The sequence below is a fragment of the Falco naumanni genome, chromosome 1 (genome assembly GCF_017639655.2).
Source record: "Falco naumanni isolate bFalNau1 chromosome 1, bFalNau1.pat, whole genome shotgun sequence".
NCBI classification, from domain to species: Eukaryota; Metazoa; Chordata; class Aves; order Falconiformes; family Falconidae; genus Falco; species Falco naumanni.
Genome location: NC_054054.1, coordinates 112,302,304 through 112,316,340, shown reverse-complemented (window position 1 = coordinate 112,316,340; position 14,037 = coordinate 112,302,304). Strand labels below are relative to the sequence as shown.

General features: G+C 47.4%; 1 protein-coding gene across 2 annotated transcripts in view; it reads left to right on the top strand.

Moving 5' to 3' along the window:
• Positions 1-14,037, top strand: part of MNT (MAX network transcriptional repressor) — a 43,004-nt gene that overhangs the window by 6,358 nt on the left and 22,609 nt on the right. Inside the window, exons 1-4 of one of the 2 annotated variants that reach the window (XM_040578738.1) lie at positions 4,510-4,732; positions 9,007-9,580; positions 12,582-12,623; positions 13,325-13,436. In XM_040578738.1, the coding sequence (XP_040434672.1) occupies positions 4,642-4,732; positions 9,007-9,580; positions 12,582-12,623; positions 13,325-13,436 (819 nt within the window). In that variant the 5' untranslated portion in view covers positions 4,510-4,641. Of the gene's footprint in view, positions 1-4,509; positions 4,733-9,006; positions 9,581-12,581; positions 12,624-13,324; positions 13,437-14,037 lie in introns of those variants that run through there. The other variant, XM_040578745.1, reaches the window with a different exon arrangement.

Sequence of the window (14,037 nt, the reverse complement as noted above, 5' to 3'; positions counted from 1 at the left end):
ACCTAAAGCTGTGCCTTCCTAAGGCAAGAAGTTGAGCATTCTGGTTCCCCGTCTCCTGTCTAGCTGGATGTGGAGGTTGGAATATAGAAAGCCCCAAGACTCGCTGCACATCACAGCATCTCCTGACTGGAAGCTGCCTGTGTTACATTGCAAAGGCTGGGATAGGGATGAATAAGGAGTGTTTCGTACTGAAATCAGGTCTGTTAGAGTTTACCCTGCTTCTTGCTAGTTAAAGATTCCCTTGGGCTTTCCCTGTCCTTCCTTCAGCCTCTGATCTTTTTCATAGCAGCACTTGACAAGTAGTTTCCTCTGTGTTTCTGTGCTTAGGGTTGTATGCAGTAGCATGAGGTGTACCAGATGGTACCTCATGAGAGCCTACAAGGTGGCGATAGCCCTGCAGAAGGTGATGGATGTGCCATGTGTTGGTACGTGTGTTATGCCTAGTGCGTAACACAAGATAGTGCTACCAGGAGCTGTACTGAAGCACTGTTGCTGGTAACGGGATTCCTAGTGTCCCTGGGCAGTGTGATTGTATTTCAGTCTGTAGAAGAGGCAAGAGACAGAGAGAGACAGTGTGGAGTGACCTCAGGAAGGTGGATTTGTGCCTGGGAACTAGTTCTGCTCAGGCTAGTGAGAGATACTGGGAAAGGAATGAAATTATAGCGCTCACTCCCACCTTTCCAGAACCACCTCATATGAACAGAACAGTCTGAATTCTGTGTTCACTGTGTGAAATTTTGGTCCTGTGCCTGATCACGTTTCCTTCATATACCTGCTTAGCTTGTTAGAAGTACATGCTTGTTCATGAAGTCTCCAAACCAGTCTCTCAAAAGACACCAGATTTCCTCACTGCAGCACAAAATACTTCTTGGTTCAGGAGCCTGGCCAGGATCTTGCTAGTGGGAACATGCTGCAGTTTTAGCCGTGATGTAGGTCGAGCTCTTGTCTGTTTGCAGGCAGCTGAATGAACAGAGACCACACCAAGTATTTGTGATGAGGAACGCAAGTTTAGTGTGTGCCTGGACCATTGGCAGATGATGCTGTAGGTTCACGGTTTTTGATGTGAGGGTGGGCGGATTCGCAGTGATGCCATAGTGTGTGTTGGGGGAGGATGTGGCCTGCTCAAGAACCTGCTCTTCACCTCTGGCACCAGCACACAGAGTCGGTGAGTTAGACGTTAACTTTGGGGAGCGCCTTGCTCTATAACTGAGAGCAGTGACTCTGTGAATTCAGAGATGGCAGGGATAACTGCCCTGGTGCAGCCCATTTGGGTGATGGAGGAAAGCTTCCTACTCATGTGTATGTGTGTTGTGCTTTGATGGGCAGATACCCCTGGATTCTTACCTCATTTTCTGAGTATGGAGATAGGATTCTGATGGGTAGTCTGCACATTGCCATTCATTTCCTTGAGAAGAAAGCTGACTAGCGTGAGCAGACTGTGAAAACAATCCCTGGGACAGACAGCCCTGAGATGAAGCTGCAGCAGTGGGCTGTTCTCACCAGGATCGAGGAATGTTATGTGAACTGGTGTTGAGCAAATACACTTACCTAACAGGCTGGTAATTAACCAACAGATCTGGTTTTGCCATGATTCAGTGTGTGACATGAAGTAATTTAACCTGTCTTTACTTCAGTTGCTAGTGTGTGTAAAATACAAGCAGTGTGTTGTCTGACTTAAGTTTGCAGGCCACTTGGATGCTGAGGGTCTGAGACCCGCTTGTGAGCGATGGATGAAGCAGCGTCTTGGAGTCTTCTTTGGGCATGTCAGATGCCTGGGCTTTTTGTTTTGTTTTAAGAGTACATAGTTTGTTTATAATATCTTTTATTAACTCAGCTCATTTTCCCCATTCTTTTCTGACCAGTACATTTAGAGTGCATCATCATTTGCTATGTTTCTGCAGACTTCAGTGTGTCACGCTGTCCCAGGGCCCAAAGGGGAGACAGCGGTTTCCTCATGTGCATTGGAGCAGGTGGGGTCAGATGAAAAAGTGTTTGAGACAGCATCCCTTACAGAATATAGCTCAGCTGGTTGTCTGCCCTGGTGAAGATGATAGAGCAGAGTCAGTAGTCAATCCTGTGCTGTTGGTGTCTGCTCTGTGTGTCAGAACCAGTGCTCTTCTGTACTTCATCCTGAATTCTGCAGAAAGGCACAACAAGAGTTTTGCATCAGTCCAGCCTGCCAAGCTTTGGCGCTGCAGCAGCGACAGTGTACGCCATGCTCAGCACCTTTGGAGCTTGAAGGCACCGGGGTGGTCTGTGTGTATAAAAGGCTGTCCACGATGGTTTTATTTTGTTAGTAGTCTTGATTTGTTTTCTTTTCCTTTGTAGTACTGCTAAATCCTGGCCCATTCTTTCTTTCTTCTGTCCACCAAGAGTTAGTTGTAACTAAAATGCAGCTAAAATGACTGTGGAGCTGAATCAGGGTTTCGGTTAAGCGCTGGAATAGCAAATTAAGCACAATGTAAATTATCCATAGAGATTTGAGAAGCTGTTGCTTTGAGAAATGTCTGCCAAGTATTATTTAGTTTTGGTTGATTCTTTTCTGGGGCTTGGGAGGTGAACTACAAGATTTCTTGAGGGTCTTTCCAACCTTCCTTTCTGCGTTCCAGGAGCTGTGATGGTTTTGTTGAAAGGAAGTACTCACTTTCTTGCAAGCCATCTGTCTCCATGAAGTAGGAATAAAGCTTGTCTGCTCCCTGGATTTTATCAGGCAAGAGGATCACCTTGTCGTTTCTCTGATTTATTTCGGGTTTGGATACGGAGGCCACTGATTTCTAAGAGTTACAGATAAGTCCATCATGCTGAAACCACTAGTGGTCTATATTGGTTGGTGCTAAGGAGGGATAGTTTATGTGAAGCCTGATTTTTCCTTTGCTTTTACAGATACGATCTAAATGTGTCATCATCCTCTGGCTGAGAAAATGGAGATGCGAGTATTTTTGTTGTTCATAGTGAATGGTGACATCAAGTGTAGGTAAGGTAGGAAGAGTGCATGGTGTGCTGGTATAGTGAGGATAGCTCAGCACATCAGGTAGATCTGCTGTGTATCAGGTAGACATTAGGGTCTTTAAAACTCTGAAATCAAAATCTCAGGAGGGCTGGTGTAGTTTTCACTCCTCTGGAGTGTATCACAAGCTTCTGATTTCTAATTGTGGAGCATTTCAGTGTCCTTTGTGAATAGCGTACTTTTAAAATACGTTTTAGTCTTTCTTTAAGAAGATAATGCAGCCCAGTCTGTGTGAGTAAGAAGAAAAATGGGACATTTTGGGAGCAGGTTGACATCTGAACACAGCACCTAGATGCAGCAGCAGCAGTAGTGAGCCGTCCTATTGAAGAGTCATCAGGTGCCTTGCAACCAGCTCTTTACCATGATCTTGCTGGTGAGGGCCTGCTGCAGCCATGGGCACAGCTGAGAGCCTGGAGGGTTTTGGGGAGTAGAGCTGTGTCTTGGGGCTGCCACGTTACTGATGGAGAAGCAGCGGTGCAAAGGGATGGACACCAAACAAAATGGTTTTAGCAAAGATGGGAGAGAAAAGTTGGGCTTGTGTCATGCTGTTGGCAACCAAAATTCAGAGGGGCTCAGAGGAAGGGATCACAATTTCAAAGGGGTCTCAATCCCCCAGCTTGTTACTAGGTACTTGCAAGTGCCAGCAGCTGTTTGCTGGCGTAGCCTCTTGTGTCAGCAGCATTAGTTATGACTCAGAGTTTGCCTGGCTCAGGCTGAGCATTACTGGTCTCTGGTACTGCTGACTGTTCTTATCTTCCCTTTCCTGGTTCTCCCCTGCAGAGTCTGGGACCTGCAGAAACAGAAATTAACCTTCAGGCTCCAGCCTGCCCTTCCTCTTGGCATGGTGGTCCACCTTGCTGAGTGCAGCTGGGTCAGCCTCAGAAATGGAAAGTATCTGGAGACTCTTTTCTGTCCCCAGCGCTTTCCAGGAGTGACTGCTGCGGGTGACACTGCTGCAGAACCAGGGTGCTCTTCTCTGGGTCTGTAGCACTTCATCATGTGCAGTATAAGCTCCCAGAAGCATTGAGTGATTCAGAGAAACATTTCAGACTATTCAGAAGATTACACCACAAAACTGCCAGTGCCTAACTGTTCGTGTAGTTAAGTAATATTCACTCTCTGTACTGGGGAGAGACCTTTAAACGTACATAGAGGTGAGATGCTTGATGATGCAAAGGCACATGCCATTGGTACATGCTGAGTACTGACAGTGTCCACAGTAAAAAACAGGAGCATTAAAAAGGGCACTGAAATGCCTTAAAGGCGTGTTCGGGCAGTGCTCTTGCAGCATGACTTAGGTGGGAGGCTCAGTGGGGTACCCTGGCTGCTGCCAGGCCACGCTGCCCACCCTGGAGGCATGTGCAGTTCTGCCTGCACGGCGGCTCTCTTTGCTGGCAGTGCTTGCTCTTACAGACCGGTGGCATTTCCAGGGCAGGCAAAAGGGAGGAGATAAATTTAAACCACAGGGATTATTTGGTAACAAAGTTAAGAGTGCCTGGCCCTGTGTGTTCGTGGCCCATCAGGGCCCTAAGCACCAGTCCACCCAGTCAGGAGCACTAAACCTTTCAGTGTCCTCCTCTGACAAGATTTGCTGTTTCATCCTGTTGCTGCTGGTGTTGCTGTTGTCCTCCTTTATGGTGTACCACCTTGGTGGCTTGCCTGGGAAGCTGAGGTCCCCTGCTGTCATGACCTGGGCCTTTTGGCAGGCAGTGTGGTGTGGGCAAGGTGAGATTCCCTGTCCCCTCGTGCCTGGGTTGTGATTCAGACCCCCTGAGGGTTTGCAGGGCCAGTTCACTCCCTTGGTTTGTTTGGTCCTCAGTCCCTTTGATGAGAATGTCAAGAATGAGTGGAAATTATACATAATCGTGGTGTGCACCTTCTGGTCCAGTTGTCCTGCTTAGCACAAGAAGTTGCCCTAAGCCTTGTGTGCTTCCTACATACTGGGCTTGCAGAAGCTCATGTACCACGTGTGCTACACGTGAAAGAATGAGCTGTGCGTGTCTGAGCACCCGGCACACTAGTTACCATTCCCTGTTTTCATCTGTATCTGTGGAGGAAGGTGGGTGAACTTACTTTGTATGGAAAACCAAAGAGCTCTAAGGGGGCTTTTTTAAAAGGGAGTCTTCAATTTGTTTGCAAGGTGTGAGTACAAAGTGAGCAGGAGCCAAGAGATCTTCATGGCTCGATGGAAGCATTTCTGTCCTGGAGGGTTGTGTATATGTTAGGAAGAGATGGCTTACAGGCCCTTCAGTCCTTTTACTGGCAGGAGGGGTTGGTAGTGTGGTTCCATTTCGCCTGTGGATGAGTCAGACAAGAGGATGGTGGCTCACTGGTGTCAGATTTTGGCTAAAAAAAAAATAAAAAATCCTTGAAATAAACTCTTTAGCTCAAGGGAGCTCAAGATTTGCAACACCAAAGGCCTTGTTGGCAGCATGTCAGCAGCCTGAGGGCTGCACCTGCTTCGCAGAGACATTTACATAAATATTGCTGATCAGTAATGCATGCTTGTAACCTTACTTTCCTGTTCTCTTGGCTTCCCCGATGAATGAAAATTACTTGTAGGAATTTCACTGCTGACTCCTGCTCATGCGCTGGAAAGCATTGCCATCACTGCAGGTCTCCTTTCTAGATCGTCTCCTCTGCTGTCACGTTACTGCCAGGAGCCAGTGCAGGAGTGAATTCAGCATGGACAGGTTCTGCTGTCCTCATCAGACCTTGAGCAGTGCCAGGAGCTTCCATTAATTTACTACTTTGCTTCTGCCCTCCTGTCCGGCACAGTGCAGTTTTACGTCTGTGTGGAAGTTCGTGGTCTTTCATCTGGCCGGTGCCCGGCAGGGGCTGGTGCTGGGTCGGCCCCCAGTTGCTCTCCCTCTCCCAGTGGCTGCTACCTGTGCTACCCTGGCGCTGGCTGCGTGGCCAAGCACGCACATGGCAAACACGATTAGTCAGCAGGTCACCGGGGTTGAATTTCCTCATGTGTCCTGAGCCAGGGCCATCGCGTTGGCTCTGGCTGCAAACCAAGCAGCAAAGTGGAGCAAAAGAATTGCAGACAAAGGGCTTTTATTTATTAGTTATTAATGTTGTTCAGTTGAACCAGTCTAAAGTCATCAGTAGCTCAGATTTATGTTGTTTACATCAGGGGATTCCTGCTGGGGTTTTTGCCACACTGCCCTGCTTTACTTCTTCCTTTAAGGAAATATTGATAACCACCCTGAAATATTTTGAGAAGATATAGGGAAATACTGCATTCAGAGTCTGAGCTTTTGCTTAAGCAACCTCCTGTTTTGGAGTCAGTCAGATCTTGAGCCCACTGACCCTCCTACTTGGTGCTACAAGGACTTGAATTTAAATTTTTGATTTGAGTCTCGGGCATCTGTGGGAGAACTGCTCTTTGGGTGTGAAATCCTTGCAGATCACTGGATTTCACACTGTGTCTTCCCAAGTGCTGCACAGTCAGAGACTGGAGATGGAGCCCTGGTGCTGGAGCTTGATCCAGGTGTTGCGTACTCTTCCTGTAGGTGCTGGACAATATTTACCCTGTTAGCTGGGTGCTTGACCTCCTTTGTGGTCTCTTAAGGTGTGTGTGTGTTCAGGCTGTTGCTGCAGCTGAGAGTTGAGCTAGGGCTGTTAGTGTTTGTAAGGTTTGAAGTTCCCCTCCTTCCCCGCTCCGGCAGCTGGTACAGTGCCAGGTTGGCCTCCTTGAAGCTCACACTGCCTCTTTTCGGCACTCCTTGCTGGCCTCCTCTGCCTGAGGCTCCCAGATGCTGTGCTGCAGGCTTGGTGTGGCTCTGGACAGACTTCAGGCAACCAGCAAGCAGAGTTGGGCCAAAGTGCTTTAATGAAGGCTGGAGGAAATATGATGTATGCTGTAGAAATCCTGGGCTGAAGGGAACTTCAGGAAATCACTTTGTGAATCTGGGGCAGTGACGCTGTGTGGTCACATGTACCAAAGGTCATTCAGAATCAGGAATAAGAGTTTTGTTTCCTTTATTCTTTCACTTGCTTTTGCACTACACCCCTCAAAATCAAAAGCTGGGTGAGAAAGGACCCAGGCAGCGGCCTGGCCCCTGGGGTGGTGTTTGAGGAGGGGGCAGCTCCATGGCTGGTGAGATTGCCTGACGGGGGGGGGGGGGGGGGGGGGCGCGTCGGGCAGGGGCTTTTCCCCTTGTTCCGCTTGTATTTAATATAGCTGCTTCCTGAAGATGACTGGGAGTCCAGAGTAACCTGCTAATTCCAGGTTGCAGGATACATGCTTTTCTATCAAATTTCCTAAATATACACTTGAACTTCAGTGCTTAGGTCAAGCCCAAGCTTCTCCTGTGGACAGGCTCTTCCAGGATGTTTCTTGGAGCTTCCTCTGAAATACCTGATATTGGCCACTGTATAAGACAGGATACTAGACGGTGTGCATCATTTCTCTGATCCCTTGCTTGATGAAGTAAGGGTTTATTTTCCAAATATTTGTATATTACTATGAAGAAGTCATAGCTCCAAGCATGCTCGTTCTACGCTATTTTTTTGTTGCAACTCCGTGGAGGCTGTCAGGAATGGGATCTGCTGAGCTTCATGGACAGTGGATTTGGAGATATTTGATTAAGGCTGTGAGATGTCTAGATGCCAGGGCCACTGGCGCCACAGGACTTGTATAAATAAATTTTGTTTGTGCCATGTTCACACAATTAAAGCTGGAGACCTGGATCACATTTAATTAAGTTTATTTTGCTAGTCAGGCCACACAGATCTCATTTACTTTGTCTGGTGTTCTGAAAACATATAGGAATGTTTGCACATCAAAGCCAAGTTTGAGCTTGACTAAAATCCACAACACTAAAGAAGTGCCCTGGTGGGTTTGTATCAGTGTAATGTCCATTGAGCTAAGATTTACACTTAATAGTATAAAATACAAGGTATTTTAACCTAAGGAGCCTGTGCTGCCCTGCACTGGTGGTTGGTTACAACCAGCTGCAGTCCTGTGGCTGCTGTTTATCTTGGGTATCCTGGGTCAGTACTGGGAGCGGGGGATGCCTGGCTCACAAAGTTTCCCTGTCTTCCCTGCTCTGGCTGTAGTTTGGGAGGTGATCCTGAAACACAGAGTTTTTCCCAGGATGCTGTCAGTCAGGGCTTGTCTCTGGGCTTGTCTTTATCTTGCTGGAAGTGAATGGCAGCGTTGTCCTGGGGCTGTCACGGGGCCGGGGTGGGCTCCTTGATAACGTGCTCAATAGCTCTTTGCCTGTTTACAAGTAGAAAAATGAAAATGTTTTGTTATGGACTGATTTCTTCTGCTACACAGTAGAGCACAGTGATGTGTTTACATATGGGCACGAGCAGAGAGGGTTTGGGAAGGTGTTGTAGAAGTAAGCATTGTGTGGGGTGCTGAGTCCATCCCTGCAGGCTTGCACAAGGGCAAGTGAGGACGGATCACGTCCCTACACTGGATCCTTCCAAGGAGAGCGGGCACAGGCTCCCAGCCATGTCCTGCCACGGCTCTTGAAGGTCCCTTAATCTTGTTCAGCTCAGTACTGTTTGCCCTTGGCAGAAAGGCCTTGCAGTTTGTGCGTTGGGCCCTTGGGAGTGGGAAGTGACTGGATGAGGCCATTTCTCTCCATGCGGTGCTGGGACAGGATAGAAGGAGATTGGCTGGGTGGTGTCTGGCTTTTCGTCTGCATCCCTGGAGATGATGGGGTTGCTGCAGACAGTGGAGGAGCCAGGACTCATGTTGTCAGCTTGGTCTCAAGAACTGAATGTGGGGGCAGCACGTGGTTTATGTTTAAATAGTCAGTGCTGGAGTGGAAGAGCAATGAGTGGAAGGTGCAGCACGGCTGGGACACCGGGTGGATCTCCAGGGGTGCAGGTCCTGCCATGGGCCGGGCTGCGTTACCCCCAGGGCCTCCACTTCCCTCTCAGAAAGGCAGGCAGTTAAGCACCAGCCTGGTATAGAGGCCTGTGGATGGGGAAGGTCAGGGAAGCACCATTAATCACTGTTGGTGTTTCTCTTTCAGAGGAGAATGAAAAGCACGAGAAGCTCCGCCTGGAGAGGGAGCAGGAGAAGAAGGCTGGCAAGGCCAGCGTGCCACGGGCGAACAGTGCTGCTTCCCTGGAGGAGCCCCGGAGTGAACTGCTGGTGCCCATCTCCCCGCCAACCCCGGCCCCTCCACCGCCCCCGCCCCTGGCAGCCCCCATTTCTGTCATTCCCATCCCTGTTGTCACCAGCCCCCCCCAGCAAGCAGCACAGACCACCCTGTCCCCACCGCTTGTGCAGCGCCACCAGCCCCTCGTAAGCACTCCCGGTGTCACTAAGGAAGCATCTTCGGTTGCACCAGTCATCCAGAGGCCGCCAGGCCCACTTCTGTCGGACGGGAAAGCTGCTACACCCCCGTCAGGCAGCCCGAAGCAGCTCCAGCATTACGCGGCACCGGTCCTGGCCATCTCCCAGCACCATGTGGTTCAGCAGCCCATCCAGCCCCAGCCTCACCAGCCCCTGCAGCACCCGGGAGCACCCCCACAGCTCGGTGCTCTGAAGCTGGCTCCAGTGGAAGACACAAAACCAAATGAGCAGAAGAAGAGACCTGGAGGGTGAGTGCATCTTGTGTCTGGAGGCTTCTGAGGGACCAGACAAAAACGATACCGAAAGCTGCATCGACCTGGAGCAGCTATGGCTTATGCAAAGAGTTGTCAGATCAGAAATGCCAAGATCCGTGGATGTTTGGATGTCTGGCTTTTTGATAGCAGGGTTTCTTAGCTTGATGGTTTTTATTTTTTCTCCCTGACTACACACTAGAATTCTGTACAAGGATTTCTTTTTCCAAGCCAGGACTGTATTAGGAAGCAAGTCCCAGCACTGCCTGTCTGATTTCAGGTGCCATCTGGTATTATGTTTGGCAAAAGCTCTCTGCTTATACTGGTCAGGGAAATCATGCAGCAATACTGCTTGCAGGAACTGTCTTGAAAACTGGGATGTGATCTGGGAGGTTTCATTTCCCAGGACAGAGATCACCATAGCTGCTGTTTCGATTTCTTAGTGCTGTAAGTACTAAGGGCCTCCTGCTTGTTCAGAACTCCTGCAGCTGGAAGGGACTGAAGGCTGTTTAATTTGTCCTCACCCTCGGACAGGACTTGTGACTCTGATGTTGCTCCAGGTTAGTGTTTGTCTAACTTGTTCTTAAGGACTTTGGCTGGTGGAGACCGTCTTCTCCTTAGGCGGTTGTTTCCAGACCACAGTATCCTAATACGTAGTCTGATAATATTTCTTGTGGACTGGGAGAACAAATCGTTCCTTTTGCACCAAGCTTTTACCTATTTCCCTTGGCCCCTCAGTCTTCCTTCCTGCAGGATAACGACTTGGATCTATTTAGTCTTTCCTCTTGGGCCATGTTGTCTAGACCTCTGACCATTCTCCTGACTGTCTGCAGCTGGTAGATAACTCTTAGCGATGGCATTTAAAATGGTATGCTAATCCCACAGAGCTTGGGTAGAAAATCGGTCTGCACGTCTTGCCTGTTCAGTGCAGCAAAGCAAACGTGCCCAGGCAGGTGTGGGGGTCTGGTCAGGAATTCAGAGGAGATGCCGCTAGGCAAAATGCCAGCTGGAGTCCCCCTCTTCCTGTGCAGCATAGCAGTGGTGGCCTTGTCCCACTCCATCATGGCTCAGGCTGCCATGCTGAGATATACCCAGCAGAGCCGGCTGCCCTGCTGGTGGCTCCAGTCCTCCCAGCCTGAACAAGTGCCAGCAGAAGAGACAGAATGCAGTCCTTCTCTACGCTGGTGACCTGCCTGGGAGAAGCCTTTTGGCCAGGTCAGAATCTGGCCTTGCCTTTTTTGCTCCCTCCTGGATGGAGCTCAGCATTTTGGATGTTTCAGAAGGTCAGGGTGTAGCAGTTCACACTCTTTTCCCCAGGTCCTCTTGTCCTCATGGCATTTGCTTTGAGCTGCAGTGCAGAACCACTGTAACCCAGTTGTGAGAGAGCACGAGTGCAGGGCTGTGAATTGCTGCTGACTTTCTCTGTGGACAAACTCCGTGCAAGGAGTGGTAGTTTCACTATCATCTTGTGGGAGCAGGAAGAGATGTAAGATGTACTGGACAAAAAAAGGGTTCATAGTGTCCTTTGGGATGTAGAGATCCCAAAATGCATAGAAGGAAGCGGTGAAAGTAATATAGATAAGAATTTGTAAAGATAATGGTCTTTGTAAAATGCCAGTGTAATTCCTCGAAGATAGATTGTGATCTTTAGAGCTTGTCTACAGAATGCTGCAGAAACGATGAGTGTATTTGTGCTTTAATCAAGTGGACCTGTCATTGATGATGTTGTGTGGGTTCAGGTGGGTGTAGAGGGGGTTTCTGACGGCACAGGGGTGCTGGTGAAGGCTGTAGGGAGTTTTGCTGTCTGAGTAGCAGCTGCCCCATCCACAGGCAGTGGGATGGCTGCAGCTGCACCGGCAAACTGCTCTGGTCCCATCAATCCAAGCTTTGCTCCTGGAAAGTTGGCAGGGCTGTTGTCCAGCATCACTGCTGTGTCTGTGCTGTAGTCAGAGCATTTTACCATGCAGGAATTCTAGATCTCTTGGCACAGGTGCAGCAGAAGAATACCTGTCTGATGCTGAGTGAGTTGCAAAGGTTTTCTGAAATGCATTTTGATGGTTTACCCCAAGGTGCATGCTTCTTACCTCCCCAGAATTACTCCTTTACACATAAGCATGGAAAAGATGTCTTTTTCTGCTTGTAAATGTTTCATGAGAAAAGGCTGTCAAATATTTGGTTTTAAATACTTAAATATTTATTAAATATTAACGTACCTCCTGAAATGCTCACCTCAATATCGGTGTATTTTCAGCGAAAGGCAACCAATTACTTTGCATAGTGTATGGAAGATATTTGAAATCTCCCATGTGTCTGCTAATGTACTTCATCACCACTGTAGCTGAAAAACTAAGACAACATGAATTTGTTTGGCTTTTCCTAAAAGTATTCCTCTGGGTCAGAGGGTGGGGACAGACCAGAACCCCAAAACCCAGAAGCTCATCCTGATTCTTCCTTTAGCAGTGACTGGAGGATTCCTGGATTCCTTCATTCCATATTTATGCTCAGCTGTGTTATTTCAGGCATAGTAAAAAACTAAAGCGGTTTGAAGTATGTCTGCCAAGTCCCATACACTTTAATTTGGAACTACATAAATCTTATCCCACTGGAGTGTAGGCGCAGATCAGAAATGGGTCAGAATCTGGGCTATCTAGTACTGTATACATACGTATAATTCATACTTGGTGTCTTTCCCTGTTGTTGTTGGTAGCCGTGTCTGTGTATATATACACACACTATAGTTGTTTGGATCTTGTGTGCAGTATATGCATAATGCTTATCCCACCTGAAATGCTTGTGAAGTACGGATTTTATCTTGATACAGTATAGGTAGAAATATATATGCAGCTAATATTAAGACAGTGATATCTGAACACCTCTGTTGTTTTTTAATATTTACCTGTATATCGTAGACACACACACACACTGCTGAAAGTATAGATTGAATGGCAGTAGTTTTAAACCTGACACTGAGTTTATCTTTGTTCTGTTTGGGTTACAGGGTTGGGACCAGGGAAGTACATAATAAATTGGAGAAGAACAGGTGCGTAGAAAGCCAGGGGTTTAATTTTTTTTTTTAATTGTAATTCCCCTTCTTTTTTCTTTTTTTTTGGCCTATAGTCTGTCAATATTTGTTTGGCTTTGGTATTTTTTGTTTGTTTTTTAACAAATAACCTGAACAAAATTCTTAGTGACTTCTAATGAATCTTGCAGTATCGCTTTGCTTTCTTACAGCTCAGTTCTGCATCTCTTGCTTCCCAGTATGTTTTACTTAACTGTGTAACTGCATTACAATAACCCTGCAAAGCTCTGATCCCGCAAAGTAAATCCCCACGTGCATAACGGTGTAACTTGATGTAAAGCAATAAAATAGCGAAGATCAGGGGTCAGTGTACAGTGTGAATACAAAGTAAAGACCAGTTCCTGATCCAAAACTCGCAGAAATCTAATTAACCAAATTGGAAGCATGGTGAAAGTGGAAGCCACAGCACAGGGAGATATTTCATTTAAGACTGCATGATGGTTTCCTAACAAAGTTAGGACTAGAATCCAGGCATACAACCCCACTGTCTTTCTGCTGGATTGAGCTGGTTCAGTTGTAATCATGCAGGTAGTCTCGGTGACTGCTATGCACATGTGTAAGTGCTTTGCTGGATTAAGGCCCAAATTAAGCTCTAGCCCTCTGCTAAACTGATTTCTAGTGTGTACTCCCACAAGCTGACAAACCACCTGTGTTCTCTTTAGACGTGCACATTTGAAAGAATGCTTTGAGACATTAAAACGCAACATCCCCAATGTAGATGACAAGAAGACCTCAAACCTCAGCGTCCTAAGGAGTGCCTTGCGATACATCCAGGTATGTATAGCGTTCGGGTTACTGTTGGCTGTCATTGTATAGCAGTTTATCTACTGAAACCAGACAAAGGTGCTGACTTTGCTTAAAGCAAGTTTCTTATCTTCTTCCTAAAAGGAAAAGTAGTGGAAAGGAAAAAGGGGAGAGAAAAACTCCCATTCCTCCCTCTCCTCCCGTGTGAGCATAGTCATTTATAAACTCCAGACTTCCAGAACATTTGGATCATCTAGGAACACTTGCTTCATGCATATATATTATATATTATACTAGAAGTGCCTTGTAAACCACCGGTAATCCATAGCAGTGATGGTGATGCAGCAAACAGATAATTCAGATGATCTTTAAAGGGGGATATCCAGGCTGTATAAATTTAAGCTGCTCCTTTTTGGACTAAGGTGAATTTTATAATCTGTATGTTTTGGGGAGGTTTTCTGTTTGCTTAACCAAAACAGGCAGACTTCCACAATGGTTTTGAATGTCTCAAATTTTTGATGAGGTGGAAATGTTAAGTACAGGTCATTTGCTTGGAGTCTGGGAAAGACTGGAATTTGGGGTTGCAGCATGAAGCTCTAGGTGGATAGAGTACCAAGAATGAGTCTGTGAG